The sequence below is a fragment of the Grampus griseus genome (genome assembly GCF_964374135.1).
Source record: "Grampus griseus genome assembly, chromosome: 13".
Lineage (NCBI taxonomy): Eukaryota > Metazoa > Chordata > Mammalia > Artiodactyla > Delphinidae > Grampus > Grampus griseus.
Window position 1 is genome coordinate 30,908,250 of NC_139007.1, and position 25,317 is coordinate 30,933,566.

The 25,317-nt window shown below is 38.1% G+C and overlaps 1 protein-coding gene across 2 annotated transcripts; it reads right to left on the minus strand.

Annotated features, from left to right (window-relative positions):
- Nucleotides 1-271: 271 nt before the first annotated feature.
- COQ3 (coenzyme Q3, methyltransferase) lies at nucleotides 272-24,392 on the minus strand. Of its 2 annotated transcripts, XM_082668817.1 has the most exons (8): nucleotides 24,277-24,392; nucleotides 15,886-16,012; nucleotides 14,828-15,010; nucleotides 12,793-12,945; nucleotides 10,147-10,246; nucleotides 6,595-6,837; nucleotides 3,472-3,631; nucleotides 272-2,209 (listed from the first exon to the last, which is right to left on the minus strand). In XM_082668817.1, the coding sequence occupies exons 1-8, from the start codon at nucleotides 24,383-24,385 to the stop codon at nucleotides 1,989-1,991; spliced, it is 1,296 nt and encodes a 431-aa protein (XP_082524943.1). In that variant the 5' UTR covers nucleotides 24,386-24,392; the 3' UTR covers nucleotides 272-1,988. The 2 variants fall into 2 exon arrangements, with proteins under 2 accessions (XP_082524943.1, XP_082524944.1); XM_082668818.1 differs by lacking the exon at nucleotides 14,828-15,010.
- Nucleotides 24,393-25,317: the final 925 nt, after the last annotated feature.

Here is a 25,317-nt window from a genome sequence, read left to right on the forward strand (position 1 = left end):
TATTCAGGTCATCTATCTTTTTTTTTTTTTTTGCAGTACACGGGCCTCTCACTGTTGTGGCCTCTCCCGTTGCAGAGCACAGGCTCCGGATGCACAGGCTCAGCGGCCATGGCTCACGGGTCCAGCCGCTCTGCGGCATGTGGAATCTTCCCAGACCGGGGCACGAACCCGTTTCCCCTGCATCGGCAGGCGGACTTTCAACCACTGTGCCACCAGGGAAGCCTTGTCTATCTTTTAATCTGGTTGTTTTTTTGATGTTGAGTTGTATGAGCTGTTTATATATTTTGGATATTAACCCCTTATCAATCATATCATTTGCAAATACTTTTTCCCATTCAGTACGTTGTCTTTTTGTTTTGTTGTTGGTTTTCTTTGCTGTGCAAAAGTTTTTAAGTTTAATTGGGTTCCATTCATTTATTTTTGCTTTTGTTTCCTTTGCTTGAGGAGACCAAAAAAAAAAAACAAAAATACATTGCTACAATTTATGTCAGAGTATTCCACCTATGTTTTCTTCTAAGAGTTTTACAGTTTCTGGTTTTCCATTTAGATTAATACCAACACTTTTCTTTTTTCCCAACAGATAGAATGAAGAAGCTTTGCTTTAGTAACAAAACTACTAGAATTCAGACTAAGAATCAAACTTTTAAATGAAACCCAGTGGGAACTCCTGATTTTTAGTGTCCTAATTAGACATTAGCAACTGAAGTTAAAATTTCTTTTAACCCTTTAAATTTCAGTTTCCTCCCTGGAATGCAAATGATAAGCTAAAATGGTTGGGAATTGTTTGCGTGGTGAGCCCAATCCAACAGGCATTGACAAAGAAATACTGAAAGCTTATGAGCTTAAAAGTGAGAAAGGCTAGGGAATTCCCGGCGGTCCAGTGGGGTGCAGCCAAAAAAAAAAAAAAAAATGGTGAGAAAGGCTAGAAAGTAAAAAGCTGCCTTTCTATATGAGTCACAGGTGTTCAACCTATATTTCTCATATTTGGTCAACACCCTCTATCAAAGTCCTTATACATTCTGGACTTTCAGAAAAAGCCAAAAAAATCACATACTTCAAGAGGCGTGAAAGTATATTTCAAGTCAGTCCCTCTAATTACAAAATGTTAGCCGAAAAAGAAAATTTCCGTAACTAAACTCTTAAATTGAGTTCAAAAATCTTTTCTACTTAAAAAAGGCACCACAAAACATTTATAGAACTGTACAGAGAAAAATGTCCAACATAATCTGAATTTCTTGATTCTAATGTTTGACCAAACCCAGTATATATTTAACAATCAATTTGCTTTCCCAAAACCAAAATTTAAAGGAAAAAAGACATTTTATCTTCCTAAATATAAGTGGTATAAAATAAAACCAGTCAGAAGCATAACTGCCTTTAACTAAAACCAAATAAAGAAGAACCTAGATAATACAAATTTACTTAAATTAAAACATTACAGTATATATGTATGTGCATACATGCGGGAAAAATATCATATAATCTGTAAGATGAAGTGAAATATGTATACCCTATTTATATAACAAAGGCTGAGAAACTTAAACTCCTAGATCACATAATACCTCATCAAAACTTTTTTTAATCCATAGACTAATCCCTTGAAGGTAGCTATTAGATGAAACAACAAAAGCTTTTTTCTAAGGTTTTAGCCCTTTCTATTGACTTTCTTTTCTTTATGATCCCGTCTCAAAAGACAGATGGTGGGCTTCCCTGGTGGCGCAGTGGTAGAGAGTCCACCTGCCAAGGCAGGGGACACAGGTTCGTGCCCCGGTTTGGGAGGATCCCACATGCCACGGGGCGGCTGGGCCCGTTAGCCATGGCCGCTGAGCCTGCGCGTCCGGAGCCTGTGCTCCGCAACGGGAGAGGCCACAGCGGTGAGAGGCCCGCGTACCAAAAAAAAAAAAAAAAAAAAAAAGACAAATGGTATATTTTGTGTATTTGTAAACATCAGACTTTCAAGCCATTTTACTACAGTCCTTAGAAACAATTCATTTCTTCAGCTCTTCATGCACACCTGAGTTGGTGGAGGTTTCAATTCGGAGCTCTTCTGTTTCCTCCTTTAAAGCAAACTCGGCAGGAGCTGGGTGTTCCTGTATGCTGGATTTCACGGCATGAGCTGCATAATTAAGGCTGGTGTTTTTACTCCAATGCCAGTAACCTGAGAAGGGGTTGTAGAGCATTCCTGCCACAGTTTGAACTGACAGACCGTCTGAGAAAAAAAAATATCAGACAGAGCATATTTAATAAATATTTACCTTCCACATGCCAAGAGTCTCATGCAACTCTCCAAATTAAAAAAGGATTCCTAACTCAATAGGCGCAAATACTTTGTAGCCATGTACAGCTCATTCTTTACTGCAGCAGAACATAAACTCTAGCACGGTATTTGGGATTTGGTAAATACTCAATAAATGTTAGCTGTTTTTAGAAAATACCGGCCAACAACTGACTGTTCCAATCATCTTTTTTTTTTTTTTTTTGTTCCAATCATCTTTAAAATATTTTTTCTACTCTATTTTCAAAAAAGTTACTTGCAGAGAAGAAATTACCACATTTCATTGGACAGATAATATTCCAAGTAAAATCAAGTTTATTGATATACTATTACATGAACAAAAAGCATGAGACACACATGAGCCTAAGAGGAATACCAAATGCCAAATAAATGAACTGACAAGTGTTATTACTTGACAGGAATTCAACAGGTAAATCAAGTGCTCACAAGGTGTAAAGCAGAGCTAGGCACTGTGGGGAGCACAAAAAGGAGACAGTCTTGCCTTCAAGCCAGAAAGAGGTTAAGAACACTAAAATAACCGTACTATAAGGCATGCTATAACTAGCATAAAACACTACATAAAAAGTGACGGGCTCCCCTGGTGGCGCAGTGGTTGAGAGTCCGCCTGCCGATGCAGGGGACACGGGTTCGTGCCCCGGTCCGGGAAGATCCCACATGCTGTGGAGGGGCTAGGCCCGTGAGCCATAACTACTGAGCCTGCGCGTCCGGAGCCTGTGCTCCGCAACGGGAGAGGCCGCAACAGTGAGAGACCCGCATACGGCAAAAAAAAAAAAAAAAAAAAAAATGACAAGGAAGTTCAAAATATATCTGACTATGAAGGAAGTAATACGTAAAATAAGCTGATTCAAGCACGGCCTCAATAGGACAAACTGAGGATGTGTAACTAAAAGACATTTGTACCTCATCCTTAAACAGGTGAGGACTAAACAGCCAAAAAGTATTCATTGATCATCTATGATTTGCTTGGCCCTGGGTTAGGTGCCATAGGTGAGAGAAAAGTGGATGTAATACTTAATCCTAACTTCAAGGCGTTTATGATCTAGTTGAGGAGAGAAAACCAACATCCAAAGAATAGTGGCCTATTTCATTAAGTGCTAGGTTAATGTGATTAATAATTATAGGCACATTAAAAGTTCAGTTAGGCCTTGGAAATTGGAAAAAATTTTAATACTTACTTGATTCCAGAATGCTCTCTAGCTTTTCAGGTGAAACAAACTTCTCCCATGTATGAGTACCTTTTGGTACAATACCTGCAATCTGCTCTGAAAATACAATTCCCAAGGCATAGGACAGCTGTGTTTTGTTGATTGTAGTAATGAATAAAGAACCACCAGGCTAAAAAAAAATATGTGTAGAAGTAAAATTTTAAATGTTAGGAGTAACAGTTAGATAAAGGCTTGGCTTCCTCCACCCTCCTCCTTCCTTCCAAACAATTTAAGTGCAGTTAAGATACACAAGTATGGGGACTTCCCTGGGGGTCCAGTGGTTAAGACTCTGTGCTCCCAGTGCAGGGGGCACAGGTTCGATCCCTGGTCAGGGAACTGAGATCCCACACCGCGTGGTCAAAAAAAAAACAAAACACAAACCCACAAGTGTGAATAAAATATAATCTACCAAAATAGAGGTTTTTTTTCTCTCGGGAAGTTCATTGTTATGGGCAGTCCACTACAGATGCGTGTACTGAGTTTATGCAACAGTGCTTACAACTAACTCCTAAAATCAGACATTACTATGATTTATGTTTATATTTATACATTCTTTTGTACATATCAAATAATTTGTAATAAAAATATAGAAATGAGATCCGGCTGCTCTTCCTTGTTACATGTCCACACTGATGTCTTAATGTGTCAACACTGCTTTCTTTTTGGGTGCCAAGTCTGCCTAACTTGTTTGGTACAGCGCACACTGCCCCATGGTTTGTGCAGGCTGGCAAGGCCAATAAGTGTTCTCTGACAAAAGCCTTAATGATTAAGGTATGAAAGTGTTTTGTTTTGTTCTGATTTCATTAGTATAAAGAATATAAAGAGATCAAGATAAGAACTTCAGTGAATGCAAACCACTTACGGGATTGTTTAGTCTGCCACTTTTTAGTGACTATATTTATAGTGTTTCCTGTATGTACTCCCACAAATGGCAAGAACATTAATGTCTCTTCCACACATTCTCATTAGCACCTGATGGAGATAAAATGCCTAAGACCCCTTCCAAAATAATCATATTAAGATATATATGTATGAAAATATCTCAAATAACTCTAAACCAAAAATAAAAATGATAAGAGAAGGCCCTGAAATATTGGGATGTGCCCTTAAGACTAAAATATCAGACACTACTTCATTACACATTATAACTTTTCTCTGTAAAACTCTAGTATTCTAAAATATCTCATTAAAAATCACTTATGTGTGGGCTTCCTGGTGGCGCAGTGGTTGAGAGTCCGCCTGCTGATGCAGGGAACACGGGTTCGTGCCCCGGTCCGGGAAGATCCCACATGCCGCGGAGCGGCTGGGCCCATGAGCCATGCCCGCTGAGCCTGCGCGTCCGGAGCCTGTGCTCCGCAACGGGTGAGGCCACAGCAGTGAGAGGTCCGCGTACCGCGAAAAAAAAAAAAAAAAATCACTTATGTGTCAATTATATCTCAGTAGAGCTAAGGGAAAAATTACTTATAAATATCTAATCTGTGTTTCATAAAATCTTACTCTAAGGAAATAGTGATGAGCATTGGTCATTTTTTTTTAAATAGTCTTTCCATTAAAGCAAAAATTAGTTTTAAATTCCATGATGCCGGTATCCCTAATATATGTGAGAACTTCCATCCATACACACTGACTGAGACACTACTCAAAAAGAAATAATTAGGGAATTTTCCTTGGAAAATAGGAGGTATACCTAATAAAATTTGTTTTTAAGAGGAAACACCACCAAGAAACTATACACATTGAAGAAGACTACGGAGATATGGCAACTAAATGCAATATGGAATACTGGATTGGATCCTACAACAGAAAAATGACATTAGTGGAAACACTAATGAAATTTAACAGGGTCTGTAGTGTAGTTAATAGTATAATGTCAACTAATTTTGTAGTTTTGAGAAATATACCATGGGCTACATACAGGGCTAGGAGTACGGTGAGGCAAGTGAGGTACTGAGGGCACAGAATCCAAGGAGGCACTCACTCTCTGGGGCATGCAAATGCAGGACTGGCACAGAATAGCGAGTGCCGCCTTTGACTTTCTGCCACACCTGCCTCACCCCAGTTCCTACCCTTATTGTGTAGAATGTTAACAGTAGGGGATACTGGGTGAAGGGCACCCTTCACCACCCTTCACAGTGGGAACACTGTGTACTATCTTTCCAACTCTTCTATAAATCTAAAATTATTTTAAAAGTATTTTTTAAAAGCTCTATTTAGATAAAGGCTAAGCATTTAATTCTTTTAGCTCTTGACCTTAGGGAGTTACCTCTTGAATACATAAACAACAGAGTTGATATAGTAATAATAATACTTTGGAAATATTTATTAAAAGAAAATTTGGAACCACCTTCAGAGGACTGTGTCAAATTATATAAGCATAATAATGTAGGGACTTCCCTGGTGGCGCAGTGGTTAAGAATCCGCCTGCCAATGCAGGGGACACACGTTCGAGCCCTGGTCCAGAAAGATCCCACATGCCGCTGAGCAGATAAAAAGATGTAGCCTTAAGCCCTACTTAAGTGCCTAGTGACCTTTGACTTAAAGACCATGTGACCTCTGACACCTCAGATTCTGATCTTCATTGGGTCAAAGGAGGTCATAATGCCTGCCTTACCTTCCTCACCTGGTTGTAGGTAAGATCTGATGAGATCATTTGTATGAAGTATTCTTTTATAAGCTGATAACTGTTACACATATCACATATACAGAGTGACTTAACAAATGCTGACTAACCAATTTATGCTAATAATGTTTTTTTATTTTTAAGTATTAATCCAAGTCAATTTCTTAGTAATTGTCATTCAATGCCTATTAGGTAATTAATCCAGACTACACCAAAGAAAAACACCACTATAAATCTATTGTTTGTATTGCAGTGTTCAGCACCAACATTTTTCAAGATCCCTGGACATCAAGATACTAGATCTGGAAAACCCCAGATATCGAGGGCAGGCTGAGAGGCAGAAGTAATCTCCAGCAGAGATGCTGTCCCCTCATCCTGTCTTCCTGGTTTCAAGTATTATAAAACATTTATTGCTATGGATACATACACAAACTCAAAAGAAAAAACAAATAAGTAAACTCTGTAAGTCTTACTTTTAACACTTGACAGCAGCACTGTATAAACATTTCTAGATCAATCACATGTTCTACAACTTCAGAAGCTACGACAGCATCAAATGTTTCTGCAGTTTCTTCCACAATCTTTTCCAGGGAACATGCTCTGTACTCTATCCTCTTATCCAGGACTGGGTCAAATGATTTATGGTGCTGTGCTGTTTTAATGTTCTCATCCACAGGATCAATTCCAATAACTGAAGCCCCAAGCCGCCCTAGAGGCTAATGGCATAAGAAATCATTACCCTCAGGAAGAAAATAGAACACACGTTAGCAATAAAAAGCTTCTCAAAAAGGAGACAAGATTAGGCACGAGGTGTTAATTGCTGGAGATCATTTATGGGTACACGAAAGTTCAATATACCATTTTCTCTAGTTTGTACATGTTTGATAATTTCCATAATAAAAAGCTTAAAAGTGAGAACAATAATCACAACAACAACAAAACTTATCAGGAACTGCTTAAGCATAGTGAGGAAATTTTTGTCTACATTCTCTAGATATATTTACAGGCACACAGTACAGTATTAACATATTTAAAGTGCAATAAATGTAACATGTCATTGTAAAAAGAGCAAAATTTTCTAATACTCAAATTCTCTGAAGCACATTTTTTTCTCCATAGTTTCTCTTGTGACTGACTAAAAACGATTCTTCGTAGCTAATTCTTCTTTCAGCCTTTATAGTCAGTCACTTCCCATGACATGCCCAATTTTTAAACACAGCCTTTATTTTGATCAAAACTGCATAGCATTTATTTTATAACTCTTTAGTTAATAAGTTAAAAGTATAAATCAAATTATTTTAACTTTAGAGACATAGATCTGTAATAATACACGGAGAAGATCATAGAACACATAGAGTAAAAGTGTACTAATTTACAATTTGATACACCTTATATTCTTGATTCTAAGGGATGTATTTTCACATATTTTACATTTCCTGAAATTTTATAATTGATGTCAAGAGAAACCAGCGCACTGCCATATGAAGAACACATTTTCTGTGCATATGGAAACTTAGCTATGTATCAAAGGCCTCTGTTAACCTCACTGTCAACTTGGCTGTTATGACCTTGACAGTAACACACACCATTGTATCTTCACTTACATTTGTATCCTGTACTGTTTGCTTAAAATATCTTTCAAGCAAAGATTATGATGCAGCATTTAAACAAAAAGTTATTGTGTTGATAGGATATTACAAAATAGAACTGTAGGGCATAAATATTCTGTCAGCTAAAGCGAGTATTGTTCACAGGGAGAAGTACTCTAGAGCACCTAAGAAGGGGAGAGCCCCCAAAGCAGGCAAAATTCTGTTACGTTTTGATACTGAAGCAAGTGCAAAAGGACAGCTTATCAGTGCATTTAAACCAGTGGAAATTGCCTAATATCTTGGGAGAGAAGAGACAACAAAATTTCCAAAGCTATTCAAATGACCAGTGCTTTTTTTTTAATTGAAGTATAGTTGATTTACAATATTATATTAGTTTCAGGTGTACAACATAGTAATTCAATACTTTTATAGATTATACTCCATTTAAAGTTATTATAAAATAATGGCTATATTTCCCTGTGCTGTACAATATATCCTTGTTGCTTATTTATTTTATGCATAGTAGTTTGTACTTCTTAATCCTCCTACCCATGTCTTGCACCTGTCCCCTTCCTTCTCCCCACTGGCAACCACTGGTTTGTTCTCTGTATCTGTGAATCTGTTTCTGTTTTGTTATATTCATTTGTTTGATTTTTTTTTTTTTTTTTCCTGCGGTACGCGGGCCTCTCACTGCTGTGGCCTCTCCCGTTGCGGAGCACAGGCTCCGGACGCACAGGCCCAGCGGCCATGGCTCACGGGCCCAGCCGCTCTGCGGCATGTGGGATCCTCCCGGACCAGGGCACGAACCCGTGTCCCCTGCATCGGCAGGCGGACTCTCAACCACTGCGCCACCAGGGAAGCCCTGTTTGCTTTATTTTTAAGATTCCATACATAAGGGGTAACATACAGTATTTGTCTTTGTCTGACTTATTTTACTAAGTGTAATACCCTCTAGGTCCACCCACATTGTTGCAAATGGCAAAATTTTCATTCTTTTTTATGGCTATTATTCCTGTGTGTGTGTGTGTGTGTGTGAGAGAGAGAGAGAGAGAGAGAGAGAGAGAGAGACAGAGACAGAGACAGACAGAGAGACAGAGAGAGACAGACAGAGAGACAGAGAGACAGAGAGACATCTTCTTTATCCATTTATCTGTTGATGGACACTTAGGTTGCTTCTATATCTTGGCTCTTGTAAATAGTGCTGCTATGAACATTGGGGTGCGTGTATCTTTTCGAATTAGTTTTTTTGTTTTCTTCAGATGTATACCCAGGAGTGGAACTGCTCGGTCATATGGTAATTCTAACTTTAGTTTTTTGAGGAACCTCCATACTGTTTCCTGTAGTGGCTGCACCAATTTACATTCCCACCAACAGTGTACTACGGTTCTGTTTTCTCCACATCGTCATCAGCATTTGTTATTTGTAGAATTTTTAATGATAGCCATTCTGACTGGTGTGAGGTGATATCTAATCGTGGTTTTGACATGCCTTTCTCTGATGATTAGCAATGTTGAGCATCTTTTCATGTGCCTATTGGCCATCCGTATATCTTCTTTGGAAGAATGTCCACTCAGGTCTTCTGCTCTTTTTTTAACCTGGTTGTTTGTTTTTTGACCTGGTTGTTTGTTTTTTGATGTTGAGTTGTATGAGCTGTTTATATATTTTGGATATTAACCCCTTATCAATCATATCATTTGCAAATACTTTCTCCCATTTAGTAGGTTATCTTTTTGTTCTGATGATGGCTTCCTTTGTTGTGAAAAAGCTTTTAAGTTTAATTAGTCCCATTTATTTATTTTTACCAGTGCCCCATTTTTGTGTAAAAAAAAAATCCTCACTATAATTTTCTGAAATACTTATATATTTTTAAGAAAGTAAAAAGCATGTACTAGTTTATAATCATAAAAATATTAAAAACAACATTATACACTTCCTGTTTTAAAAATGAACAATATTATTTGTTAAAAGGATAAAAGAGGCATAAGCCCACATTTTCTCAATTTTTTTTTTTCCCCAGTTAAAAATGCCAGGAAAGTTGGGCTTTCCTGGTGGCACAGTGGTTAAGAATCCGCCTGCCAATGCAGGGGACACAGGTTTGAGCCCGGGTCCGGGAAGATCCCACATGTCGCGGAGCAACTAAACCCGTGCGCCACAACTACGGAGGCTGGGCTCTAGAGCCCGAGAGCCACAACTACTGAGTCCGCGTGCCACAACTACTGAAGCCTGCACACCTAGAGGCCATGCTCCGCAACAAGAGAATCCACTGCAATGAGAAGCCCGCGCACCGCAATGAAGAGTAGCCCCCGCTCGCCGCAACTAGAGAAAGCCCACACAGCAACGAAGACCCAACACAGCCATAAATAAATAAATAAATAAATATAAAGTTCCCTTTAAAAAAAAAAAAGAAAAATGCCAGGAAAGTTGTAAATCACTTACCTCCGTTAACAATCCACCACCACAGCCAACATCAAGAATCTTCATCCCAGACAAAGGTTTTCCTGGCTGGTGATCAGCAACTGTTTTTAAAAGATTGTCTCTTTTAAAAAAATTCAAAATATATAAAAACAAATCATTAATTTTATCAATAAAGTCTTAAAAGTGCATAATTTTCAAAGACATATTAAACTCTCTTTTTAAATAGACTATTGATTTTGGGGGTAAAAAAACTTATTTTCAGCATAAAATGCCATTATGCTTAATTTATAAGATATTTTTATTAATCAGAAGCAGGAGGTTTAAAGTTCTTGAAATAACCTAGTAATAATTATGACTTAACTATTACTTTAGTAATAATCTAAAGAAAAACTTTAAAAACAATCTAATTTAGATTAACCTAATTTTATTCACTTGAGATATCATGTCACCTGAGGTATTATTAGCTATGTTGCTAGTACTTGCTAGACCCATTTCATATCAGCAACAAATAGGTTATTTTACAGGGTTTAGTAGAAGCAGACTGGAGATCTATATTTGCAGAATTTGCCTACATTCCCTTCTAAATTGAGTCACTTTTCATCTTCTTAGTGGTGTTTTCATGATCATGTAAACAGGCACCCAAATCAAGTAAACTTAATTCTAAGATAATTATAGCAATATTTTCCCACATACACAAATGTAAGCACACACACATACACACCCATATACACACACAGATATATACAGCTAACAGTATCGTAAACTAAACTTTTAAGTTGGACTACATACAAATTCTAATTATACTTATATTAAAATAAACGTCATATATAATAAGGACATCTTAGGAAATCTTTTATTGCTATTCAAATTAATTGACTTCTAAGAAAAACCTAGACAGTGGTTAAGTAGATAATTTCAGAACGTTATAATATACAGGAAGGACCCATTTCAAATGAAATCCAATCCATTCCTCACACATTGGCCAAAATGACCTCTTTATATCATAGTTTAGATCACATTGCTCCCTTTCAATGGTTTTCATTATGATCAGAATAAAATCTAAGCTTCTAACCATAATTTGTACTGCCCTGGATGGTCTTTTCTAGTGTGATGTCTAACTAGTAGTGTCACATTAGTTGGAACAGAGTAGTTCTCAACCTGAGCGTGCATCAGAATCACCTGGAAGGAAAACACAGACTGCTGACCCCCCAAAGCAGTAGGTCCAGTGTGATACCTGAGAATTTTGTATTTCTATCAAGATCACAGGTGATACTGATGTTGCTAGTCCAGGGCTAACCTTGAGAACCACTGATCTAGCCTAACAGAATGACATTTCTGCTTTTCTCTGCCTTAGTGTTTCAATGATCCACTAATTCAGTGGTAATAAGAATGTGCCAATGTTTTCCTTTTTGCTGCACTGATAAAACCAGCAAAAACCAATCAGGAAGTTCCTTGAGGGCAGTCTGAATCTGATATTCTGTGTCTATCACAGTGCCTTGCCCATGTCGGCTGCTCAAAAATGTTTAATAAATAAATAAATAAATGGACAGAAGAACGAATGAACAATTGATAAGTGGAGTCTTGATAAGTGGAGTCTGATGAACCCTTGCCTTTATCTCCCATGGCAAACTCTAAGTTCCTGAAGCACACAGACTGTGTTTTGAATGCTGAATATCTCAGTAGCTTTTACAGATTCCAGCCCCCAAGCTCTGTACAAGGTAAGTTCTCAAAAAAATATCTGTTGAATTGAACTTTCTCAGTACTATTCCCTTTATCAGAACTGCCTAAAGGCCAAAGATGCTATAAGATGACCTTGATGCCATAGGACCCTAATTCCTTTTCATATGGATTTAATTCTAATTAACTCGATAATATCCAAAAATACTTCAAGTTAATTTATGAAACAGTGTAGAACTCGAGTGATGCTATTAAAAAATAAATAGTTTCGGGACTTCCCTGGTGGGACAGTGGTTAAGAATCCACCTGCCAGTGCAGGGGACATGGGTTCAAGCCCTGGTCCGGGAAGATCTCACATGCCGCGGAGCAACTAAGCCTGTGTGCCACAACTACTAAGCCTGCGCTCTAGAGCCGGTGAGCCACAACTACTGAGCCCACACGCCTAGAGCCTGTGCTCCGCAACAAGAGAGGCCACCGCAATGAGAAGCCTGTGCACTGCAATGAAGAGTAGCCCCTGCTCGTCACACCTGGAGAAATCCCGTGTGCAGCAACGAAGACCCAACGCAGCCAAAAATAAGTAAATAAAATAAATTAAAAAAAATATTTAGGGCTTCCCTGGTGACACAGTGGTTGAAAGTCCGCCTGCCGATGCAGGGGACACGGATTCGTGCCCCGGTCCGGGAAGATCCCACATGCCGTGGAGCGGCTGGGCCCGTGAGCCACGGCCGCTGAGCCTGCGCGTCCGGAGCCTGTGCTCCACAACGGGAGAGGCCGCGACAGTGAGAGGCCCGCGTACCGCAAAAAAAAAAAAAAAAAAAAATTAATAGTGTCAAACAATGGATATTGAAGAGAATCTCCCTAATTTCTAAAGCAAAGTTAAAGTGCAGCATTTTGAACCTAGGCATAAACCGAGAGAAAAATGAACTCGAAAGAAAATGAATTATTGAAAAGAGTTGTATTTTAAAAGATCTAGAATTTCTGTAATGTTACCTAATGAACGGCACCCTCAGGTCATTCATAGAGTGAAGAGGTGCATATACTCCTTGCTCGTCCCACCACCTGTGCGCCAAGGCCAGGAAGGTCTTCACCTCACTGCTGTCTACAGTGGTCCGGGAAGTACTGTACGGTCTTGTCCAAGGGAGGCTAAGAGATCAGAAGGAAGAGGCAGGCAAAAACTGCCATTTAAAAAAATGTAACATAGGATATATTAAGTAGAAAGATATTCTAATTTGCAATTTACTAGATTCTAAATACATGTATCGCTCATTTTTGATGCTTCAAAACAAGTTTTCTTATAATCACATTGCTTATAAATAGATATATATATATGTATATGTGTGTGTGTATATATATATATGTATATATATATAGTCACAGATGAAACAAATTAATTTGCTTTCGAAGTAAGTTACAACAAAAATGAAACTTTATAAAACTTGGCCTTTTGGGTCACGTAGTAGTAGTAGTAGTAGTAGTAACTATTTACTGAATACTTACTAAATACCAGGTACTGCTTGTTTAAGAAATCCCTATATGTCATATGTCATCTTATTTAATCCTCAGCAACTCCATAAGGTAGGTACTATTATTATCTCTAGTGCACAGACAAGAAAAGGAAGGCTCAGAGAGATTAAGTGGTGGAGCCAGGATTTGAACTCAGATGCCTCAGCCTTCTCTCCATTTCTACTGCTTGAACATACTAATCCAAGCTCCCGTCATCTCTTGCCTGAACTATTGTCCTAGCCTTCTAATTAGTTGGCCTGCTTAGGACTTCATCCCCCTCTAATCTGTTCCCCACAATGCACCCAGAGTGACTGTTCTGAAATATAAATATGATCATGCTATTTTCCCACTTAAAATGCTTCCATGGCTTTCCAGTGACATTGGGAAAAAGACCAAAATCTTTAGCATAGCATACAGTATTCTGAATTAGTTGGTCCCAAGTTTCTTCCCTCTCCAAAGTCACTTCCCACGACTCTCTTCATCCTCCCCACTCCAGCCACATGGGCCTTGTTTAAGTTCTTTGAATTGGCCATGCTTGTTCATTCCCCAGATACTTTGGACATGTCATTCCCTCTGCCTGGAACATTGTTCTCACATTCCCCCCTCCCTCCTCTACACACCTAATTAATTTCTTCTCATCCTTTAGAGCTTAGTTTAAATGGAATGCCATCTAATACTGTCCTATTTTAACTCCTCTACAACTCTGTACTTTGTGAGCCTATGTGATTAGTTGATCATGTCTCTCCATTAGAACATAAGCTGTCTCGCTTACCATTTTATTCCTAGTGACAAGCACAGTTCCTAAAACACAGTTGGTGCTCGGGAAACATTTGTCAAATAAATAATCTGAAGGAGAAGCCCCAGAAAAGCATATAATTCACGTAAATATATTTTTTAATCAAATGGAATCAAACAGGGACTAAATGGGGATCAGACAGACACTACACCAGGTCCCATGTCAAAGTACATGATAGGAAAATCCTTCAGAGGTTCTTGGGTAAAAGAGAATAGGTTGTTACATTAGCATAGGTAATGCCATTTAAATTTTTACTACGTTTTTCTAAGCTACATAGACTACATTCTATATTGATTACTTAATATCCTTTTAAGATTTCAATATCACTCTTCTTTAATATTATTTTATGAATATTACCCTCTTTTTCATGCTTCATGCAAAGCCTCAGTAATCAAGGACTAACTTACAGGGACTTCCCTGGTGGTCCAGTGGTAAAGAATCTGCCTTCCAACACAGGGGACGCGGGTTCAATCCCTGGTTGGGGAACTAAGATCCCACATGCCAGGGGGCAACAAAGCCCCCTCACCACAACTACTGAGCCCACGCGCCTCAACTAGAGAGCCCACATGCTCTGAAGCCTGCACGCCACAACTAGAGAGAAAAAAAAAATCTGCACGCCACAACTAGAGAGAAGCCTGTGTGCCACAACAAAAGATCCCACATGCACAACTAAGACCCAACGAAGCCAAAAATAAATTAAATAAATTTTTTTTAAAAAGGACTAACTTGGGCTTCCCTGGTGGTGCAGTGGTTGAGAGTCCGCCTGCCGATGCAGGGGACACGGGTTCGTGCCCCGGTCTAGGAGGATCCCACATGCCGCGGAACGGCTGGGCCCGTGAGCCATGGCCGCTGGGCCTGTATGTCCGCAGCCTGCGCTCCGCAATGGGAGAGGCCACAACAGTGAGAGGCCTGCTTATCGCAAAAAAAAAAAAAAAAAAAGGACTAACTTACAATAGTTAACAGTAGGTGGTTGCTCAGTTGAGTAAGAATGATATTACAGACATCCAATCTTAAAAGAGCCAGTTCATTTATGAGAAGCAGAGCATGCACTTGGAAAACAGAGCTTATACCTTAACCCAATGCAATATTTTTCACAAAGTTAGAAATTGGTTTCTAATACATGAATACATAAAGATATTACTTTGATTCAATCTTACTATCTAGAATGTATACTTAACCACCTTATATTTATGTTACACCCAAATCATTTATGATCTAAGCACTGTGTTATTTGTGTCCTGTCATAAGGATATTATGAGTAAGTAAAAAGTAGTTCTCTGAGTAATATAGCCTTGCATTAAAAATAAAAGCTATCGGGGGCTTCCCTGGTGGTGCAGTGGTTGAGAGTCCGCCTGCCGATGCAGGGGACACGGGTTCGTGCCCCGGTCCGGGAAGATCCCACGTGCCGCCGCGGAGCAGCTGGGCCCGTGAGCCATGGCCGCTGGGCCTGCGCGTCCGGAGCCTGTGCTCCGCAGCGGGAGAGGCCGTAGCGGTGAGAGGCCCGCGCACTGCAAAAATATATATATATAAAAAATAAAATAAAAGCTATCGCTAAATATGGATGAAAGGCATGCACTTGATGTATACTATATTACAGATTTTCTCTGGGTTTGAAATTTCCCAAATTTAAAAGCTGTTGGGAAAATAAGAATATTTAAATAAATAAAAGCTACCTTAATCAAACCACATGAGCTATACTGACAAAGTTTATTAAACACAATCAATACGAAACTATTCTTGCACATAATTATGTGAATATTTGCCACAGTAATGAATAAACTTACCTGTAACTTTTCATCCTATTCAGGCAGGCAAAAGTCATGCTATAGGATTTGAAACACATGCTTCTGTATTCACTGAAAACCGATGGTTTAATTTGTAGAGTCCAACTGAGCTGATTTTTTGAATAAGCTGAAAAAAGAAAATTAAATGTCTAGAGAAAGCATTGCACAGTATGAATCCCTGATATGCATGTAATTGAAGAAACTATTTTATACAGCAATCTTATATTACAGTTGATAAACAAAAGGGTTTTTTCCCCTTAATTTTGGATTTTACTTTAAATTATAAAATAAAAATCTTGCATTCTGCCATCTAACTCCAATCACATATTTCTGAAATAATAATCATCAAAAATAAGTAATGCCTATGGTAAAGTTTTTCATGCCATTTGTTTTTACATACATATTATGCTGCACAAAATTATTAAAAAATGATATTCAAATTAAAACTACATTACCTTTTAAACTAGAGTAATTTTTTTTTTTTTTTTGCCACACCACACACCTTGTGGTATCTTAGTTCCCCAACCAGGGATCAAACCCAGGCCCTTAGCAGTGACAGCGCAGAGTCCTAACCACTGGACCACCAGGGAATTCCCACAAGCTAGGGTAATGTTAATTTTGAGATTATTTATCAAAACCAGCTCAAATTATGTCACTTTCATGTTAGCTACATGAAATGGATTTATATGTATGCTCAACACATTTTACAGAGGAAAAAAAATGTGCACTTATAGACATATATATCTCCTAAAATAAACAGTCATTCAGTTTATATGTTCCAACTTACACAGGGATCTGCTTTATGAACTAGTTACTCTGCTGCAGAACATTCAGTTGTTCAATAAACATTTAAACAAAGTAGACCTTAGAGCAAAGAAAACTACCAGGGACATTACATTATGATAAAACAGCAAGGATTTACTATATAGTACAGGAAACTATATTCAATATCTTGTAATAACCTATAAAGGATATATACGTTATATACAGGATATATAGGTTATATATACATGTAATAACCTACATATACAGATGTAAATCTATAGATTTACACCTATATATAAATCTACATATATAGATGTAAATCAACTATACTTCAATTAAAAAAAAAAGAGAGAGAGAGAATCCACCAAGAAGACAAATTAGCAAAAACCAGACAAAAACCAGACAAAGATGGTACAGCAAAGAAAACCACAGACCAATTTCTCTCATGAAAAGACACAAAAATTCTCAATAATTAGTAAACAGAATCCAGCAACATATAAAAGGAAAAATATAGCATAACCAAGTAGGATTTATTCTAGCTATGCAACACTAGTTCAAGAGTAGAAAATCAATCAGTGTAATCTACCATATTAATAGTTGAGAGAAGAACACACATAGCTTACTAATTAATGTGGACAAAACATTTGACAAACTCCACACCCACTTATGACTAAAAACTCTCAGCAAACTAAGAATAAAAGAGAAATTCTTCAATCTGATAGAACACCCATAAAAATTCTATAGCTCACAAAGTACTTAATGGTGATAGACTATGTACTTTACACCTAAAATCAAGAACAAGGCAAGAATGCCCATTCTCATGATTCCTATTCAATGTGCTACTAAAAATCTTAGCCAGTACAATAAGGCAAGAAAAGGAAATAAAAGGCATACAGAATGGAAAGGAAGAAATTAAACGGTCCCTATTTGCAGATATGATTGTCTATGTATAAAATCCCAAGAAATCTTTAAAAAATAAAAATAAAAAGCTCCTGGAATAAGTCCGTTCAGCAAGGTAACAGACTACAAATTCAACACACAAAAAAGTCAATTATTTCTATACATTAACAACGAACAACTGGAAAGCAAAATTCAAAATGCTCTATTATTTAAAATCAGTCCAAGAAAGAATATTTCCATTGTTGTATAAATCCCTCAAAACATGTTCAGATTCTGTATGCTGAAAATTTATATAAAACACTGATGAAAGAAATCAAAGACAACCTAGTAAATGATGAAACATACTGTGTTCATGGATTGGAAGAGTCAACATAAATCCTCCCCAAATTGATCTATATGTTTGAAACAATTTCTATCAAAAGGGACAGAATAAACAATGTTAAAAAGGAGAATAAAACTGCAGAAATCAAATACCGAATTCTAAGACTTATCATAGAGCTACAGTAATCAAGACAGTGTGGTACTGGAGGAGAGACAGACTGAAATATCAATGCAACAAGAGTGTCAAGAGGGGAAAAAAAAAAAAATTCACCCAACTGATATTTTGACAATGGTGCAAAAGCAGTTCAAAGGAGGAAGAATGGTCTTTTCAGTAAATGGTGTTAAAACAATTAGACGTCATAGACAAAAAAGAAAATTTTGTCCGAAATCTCACATCTTATACAAAACTGAACTCAAAATGATCTACATGCAAAACTATAAAACTTTTAGAAGAAAATATAGGAGAAGCTCTTCCTGATTTAGGGTTACACACAGAGTTCTCACATCTGACACCAAAATCACAATCCATAAAAGAAAATATTGATTAAATTGGATTTAATCAAAGTTTAAAACTTTTGCTCGGCAAAACACCTTGTTAAGAAAAGTCAAGTCACAGAATGGGAGGAAATATTTGTAAAACATATATCCCATAAAGAACTTGTATCTGGAATATATAAAGATACTCTTTAAACTCAACAGTAAAACGAAACAGAAAAACAAAAAACCTCCCACAGAAAAACAAAATAAGCAATCCAATTTTAAAATGGCTGCGGGTATTATAAAAAGACACAGACATTTCATCAAAGAAGATATACAGATGCAAATAAGCACATGAAGAGATGTTAAATAGCAGTAGCCATTAGAGGAATGCAAATGAAAGCCACTACATACCTATCAAATTGGCTAAAATTTAACCATCCCCGATATTACCAGGTGTGGACCAAGACATGAAAAAACTAGATCTCTTATATATTGCTAGTGGGAATGTAAAATGGTACAGACACCATGAAAAGCAGTTTAGCAGTTTCTAATAAAGTTAAACATATATTTATCATGCAGCTTTGCAAGTGCATTCCTGGGCATTTATCCCAGAGAAGTGAAAACTTACATCCACACAAAAACCTGTACATCAACGTTCACAGCAACTTTATCTATAACAGCCCCAAACTGGAGTCAATCAAAATATCCTACAATAGATGAATGGTTAAACAAACTGTGGCATATTCATATCATGAAATACTACTCAGAAATCAAGAGGAATGAACTACTGATACATGCAAAAACTTGGATGGATTTCAAGGGTATTTATGTTGAGTGCAGAAACATTTTTTCAAAAGGTATATACTGTAAGATTCCACTTACATAACACTTGTGAAATGGCAAAATTATAATGGAAATAATAATATAATGTAATGGAAAATAGATCAAGGTTTAAGGTTGGTGGTAAGGTTTGACTATAAAGGAGTATTACCAGGAGTTTCGCTGTGATTGTGGAACAGTTCCATATCCTGATTGTGGTGGTTATTACACAAATCTCTATGTGTGGTAACACACACACACACACACACACACACACACAATGAGTGCATGTAAAGGTGGTGAAATCCAAAGGACTGTAGTTTAGTTGATGGTATCATACTAACGTCAATTTCCTGACTCTGACAATGTATTATGGTTATGTAAGATGTTATCACTGAGGAATTGGGTGAAGGGCATATGGAAATTCTCTGTATTATTTTTGCACCTTCTTATGAGTCTATTTCAAAATAAAAAATTTTTAGTTAAAAAGTATAAAAGTGGACACTACAAAGTGCTTCTCCTCCCCCTGACTCTAGGTATCCAACTTCCCTCTCTGCAAGCAACCAATGTTACTAGATTTGCATGTACGCCTCCAGATATTTTATACATATTTCATTTTTGTGTATCAATTTCTCTCTTATTTTATACAAAATGTAGCACAGTATACTCATTGTTCTGCACCTTGCTCTTTCCACCTATCAATGTATCTTGGAGATTTTTTTCATAATAGAGCATAAAGAACTTCCTTTTTTTTAGGTTTGCAAGGTAATCCATTGTATGGCTGTAACTCATCATTTATTTAAGCCGTGCCCTATTTTTTTTTTGAATTTTATTTATTTTTTACACAGCAGGTTCTTATTAGTCATCCTTTTATATACAACAGTGTATACATGCCAATCCCAATCTCCCAATTCATCACACCACCACCACCACCCCCCGCCAATTTTCCCCCTTGGTAAATGCCATTTGTTCTCTACATGTGTCTCTATTTCTGCCTTAAGCAGTGCCCTATTAATGTACATTTATTTAAATTATTTCTAATCTTTTGCTATTCTGAAAACATAAGCTTGAATTACATAGGTAATTTCTTTTTGAGAGTACCTGTATGTAAAACCGCAAGAATTGTGTCAATTGGCATGTGCATTTATAAATTTGTAATTACTTTCTTAGACGTTGAACCAATTTGCAATCTCACTAGAAACTATGAGTTTCTAGTGTTGGTTTCCCCACACTGATAATACTTTGATAGTCACCTATGCAGTGTATTATCAAACTTTTTTTATCTTTGCTAATCCAATAGGTGAAAATGGTATCTCACTATAATTTTAATTAATCATGAGTGAGGTTAAGTGTCTTTTTTTAAGTTTAATGGTGCTATGGTCTGAATATTTGTGTCTCCCCCAAATTCACATGTTGAAATCCTGACCCTCAAGGGGATGGTATTAGGAGGCGGGGGTCTTTGAGAGGGTGGAACCCTCATGATTGGGTTTAGTGCCCTTATAAAAAGAGACCCCAGAGAGCAAAAAGGCTCCACCTATGAACCAGGGAGCGAGCACTCACCAGACACCGAATCTTGGACTCTGCAGTCTCCAGGACTGTGAGAAATAAATTTTTCTTGTTAATAAGCCACCTAGCCTGTGGTATTTTGCTGTAGCAGTAGGAATGGACTAAGACAAATGGTCATTTATTTTTCATGTCTTGTCTTTTCATAGTCTCTGAACATTTTTCTCCTGAGCTTTTTATGTTTTTAAAATTTTGTTTTGTTTAATAGGACCTCACAGCCTGGCCAAAATTCATTTTAACATCCTCAGAAAAAAAGTTTGTGCTTCTAGGCTTTAGCTCAAGTTATTCTCTCTTCCACCATTTCTATCTGTGTTATTTTTTAAGACCCAGGTCAAATATCACCTCCCTTATGACTTTAGGTAGGTAAATGAGATATCAGAGAATTATGTAGACTGTGATACACAGATAAGGATTTACAGTTGACCCTTGAACAATGTGGCGGTTAGCAGCGCCAAGGCACGCATGCAGTCAAAAATCCAGGTATAACTTTGCAGTCGGCCCTCCACATCTGCTGCTCCACGTCCTTGGATTCAACCAACCTCAGGCAATGTAGTACTGTAGTACATATTTATTGGGAGAAAACTCCCCACATTTAAGAGGACTGGTGCAGTTCAAACTTGTGTCGTTCGAGGGTCAACTGTGTAAGGTATTATCATGAAATTGAGCCACAAAGATTTCAACACAGTCCTTGCTCTCTGGTCAGTGATGACCCCAATCTCCCTCTCACCTCCCCTATTTCTGGAAAATTAGTCCCTCAGTCATCAGTATGGCCAGAATTCTTAAGGGCCTTAAAATCTACCTCACCATAACTGAGAGAAATTAATCAAGTTTGTATTAATAGAATGCTACCAATTCCTTCTTTACCTCGAATCTGTGATCATTCTGGTATTTGAAATTTTAAAGGAATGGGGAAATTTTTCATCTAATTTATTCAAAAAGTCATTTATCAGCACCTATCAGATACCACGCTGACAGTGAACAAGCCCTCTACCGTGCCAACGGCGTGGTTCCAGCATTCATCATTTATTGTCTGGATTACTCTAAGGCCTCCCTGAGCCTAGTCTTGTCTGCCTCCGTCCCACTGTCTACACAGCTGCCAAGTGTTATTTCTAAAAAACGAGTCTGAGTATGTTGTTCGTTCCGTAATTTCCCACTGTCTTGTAGAGAAAGTCAATCCCAGGAGGTGTACGTGGTCTTTCGTGTAGTTGTCATGGCCTAAAAAGTCTGTCTTATCCCTGGCCATTCTCTGCCCTCTTTTCCAGCCCTCCAGCCACACTGTACTTTTCAAGGAACACCTCGCAGTTTCCTAGAAACCTCCTCATTGATACTCAAGCTGGTCCTTTGGCCACTCCAACTTCTTCTAAAACTGGACAACTTCAAGACAGCTCCCTAAATATCTTGTTTAAGAAGTTTCCCTCATCCCAAATATTTATTCCTTCTATGTTCACTTCCAAAATTTGGAAATATTTATACTGTATTTTTTCTAAATTTCTGATTATAAAAGACATATTTACTGAAAAAAATTATGAAAAGTATATAACGAATGATAAAATGATAGATCACCAACTCCACCTCAGATAATCACTGTTAAAATTTTGATGTATCTCTATTCTCACTATATATCTCCAAGTTCATAATACAAACTGATTTGTAAGGTTTTTTTTTACCTTTTTAAAAATTGAAGTATAGTTAATTTACAATGTTGCATTAGTTTCAGGTGTACCGAAAAGTGATTCAGACAGATTCTTTTCCATTACAGGTTATTACAAGATATTGAATAGAGTTCCCTGTGCTATACAGTAGGTTCTTGTTATTTTATAGATATTAGTGTGTATATGTTAATACCAAACTCATAATTTATTCCCCCCCACCACCACTATCCCCTTTGGTAGCCGTAAGTTTGTTTTCTATGTCTGTGAGTCTATTTCTGTTTTCGTAAATAAGTTCGTTTATATCATTTTTTTAGATTTCACATATAAACGATATGATATTTGTCTGTCTGACTTACTTAGTATGATAATCTCTAGGTCCATCCATGTTGCTGCAAATGGCATTATTTCACTTTTTTGTGCTGAGTAATATTCCATTGTGTATATATACCACATCTTCTATATCCATTCATCTGTCAAAGGACTCTTAGTTTCCTTCCGTGTCTTGGCTATTGTAAATAGTGCTGCTATGAACACTGAGGTGCATGTATGTTTTGAAATTAGAGCTTTCTCCAGGTATATACCCAGGAATGGGAATGCAAGATCATATGGTAACTCTATTTTTAGTTTTTTAAGGAACCTCCATACCGTTCTTCATAGTGGCTGCACCAATTTACATTCCCACCAAGAGTGTAGGAGGCTTCCTTTTCTCCACACCCTCTCCAGCATTATTTGTAGACTTTTTAATGGTGGCTATTCTGACTGGTGTGAGGTGATAACGCACTGTAGATTTGCATTTCTCTAATAATTAGCAATATTGAGCATCTTTTCATGTGCCCGTTGGCCATCTGTACGCCTTCCTCAGAGAAATGTCTACTTAGGTCTTCTGTAACTTACCTTCTTAACACTACATCTAATCATTTTCCATGTGGCTACACATTGATTTAAATCATGTTTATTGGCTGCACTATTTTTCACTCTATTGAGAGTAACAGCTTATCAATTCTTTTTTTGTTTTTGTTTTTTTGGCCAGGCCACACAGCTTGCGTAAGCTCAGTTCCTCTACCAGGGACTGAACCCCAGCTACCGCAGTGAAATCCCGGGAGCCTAACCACTAGGCTACCAGGGAACTCCCACAACTTGTCAATTCTATTGGAGGCCTTTAAGTTTCCCAGTTTTTGCTCTTTATAAGATGATCTTAGTTCCATCCTGACGTTTTTTTAAAGGGGCCCTTAGGTATCACTTCTTTAAAAATTCCCAGTGCCTGGCAAGCAGTATTTGTTAAATGAGTTTCATGTAAAAAATGAACTTAACGTTCTGGTTAATATTGGGAGTTAAATAATCAAACTGTCTTCTACAAGGATCAGGTTCGGTGTGCTACTTTCTTGATCTTATTTGCCAATACAATGTGTTGAATTAACCTATTCATCAAAAAATAATATTGCTGCCTTAAATTCTGAAACATGGCAAGATACATGCAAACAAAACACAAACAAAAGGCGATAACTATGAGACAGCTGGTGTCCTTTCCCGCCGGGGCAAAGGAAAAAGGCACATGACCTTGAGACTCCAGCCGGCACAGCGGCGGCCGGCTCCTGCAGGAGCTCAACGAAAATAAGACAAAGGTCACTGGATACATGGCGGCGGCCCGCAGGCTGCGCTCTCCTCGGCCAGGACCTCTAGTCCTCAGCTATTTTTCCCAGCCTCTGGGTAAGGGACGGTAAGAGCCCAGGCTGAGCGTTCTACGGACAGCGAGGCCCAGGACCTAACGTACAGGTCTTTGGCTGACCCCGCGCGGATTCCCGAGACAGCCCGCCGCCCGCGCCTGCGCCTGCGCAGAAAAGCCGTCCCGCGCCGTGGGCTGCGTGCGAGTGACCCCCACCCACACACTCACCCGCCGACGTCGTTAATCGAGGACAGTCAGCCTGTGTGCCCCGGAACGCCGACCTATGCGCTCCTAAAAATCGACTCCCGGAGGAGCTCAGCTTGCGGCCTCCCCACATCGTGACATAAAGGATCCACCTCTTCCGGTCCCTCCCGCAAAAGATCCCCAACAGAAAGGTTCCGAGAGCCAAACTAATCATGGTCGCAGTGATGGGTGTTACAGATGTGTGACTGTAGTTACTTTTAACGCTCAACATGTCAAATTGTGCATGCAGTTAAACTATAGAATGTTTCTGTTGTCATAAACTAACTTCAAGATCCTCCATTATGCCTATTCCTGTATGACAACCTCAAGGTAGCCATCAGTAATGATACCACTTCAAGCTATGTGATCTAGCTTTTATTCCTGTATAGCTCTAATTATTTCATATTAAACAGATGTCTCCCAAGGACACTCCTGTAAGACACTGACCGAAACTTATAATTACAAAAGATCCGAAGCACTTCTTCTCTAAGAGAATTGTTTCCCATTTCAAGGCACTCAAATGTCAGAGGGCCAGAAGTCTATATTGAAAGTTTGTTTTCTGTGAGTGACCTGATAATGTTCCCGACAGGGCACACATTACATAGCAGGAAACTGTTAATCACTCAGGCTAGGCAAACTTCACTTAAGGGTTAGAACAGGCAACCTAACATTTTACTTCTAAATGTGTAACAGCCTTTCCTTGGGTACAAACGATGATAAATGTCCAACATCAAAGACAAAATCATACATTTTTAACAGGCAGGATCAGACTGGTAAAGGGTTCTTTGAATTAGTCAAATTTACTGCTCAGTAATGGTCTTTCCCTTATGGTTTCTTAGTAAAATATTGACCTCCTCCTAAGAGTGGTTGCAGATTTTTCAAGTTGTCTTCAGAGCTCCTCAAGATGCATGACCATCTCTCCAACTGAAGGCAGAAAGCTCTGCACAAAAGAACATTTAGCATGTGTTATATCTGCTGGAGTGACAGATCCCAGGAAAAAGCAAAGTGCAAGTATGATTAAAGTTC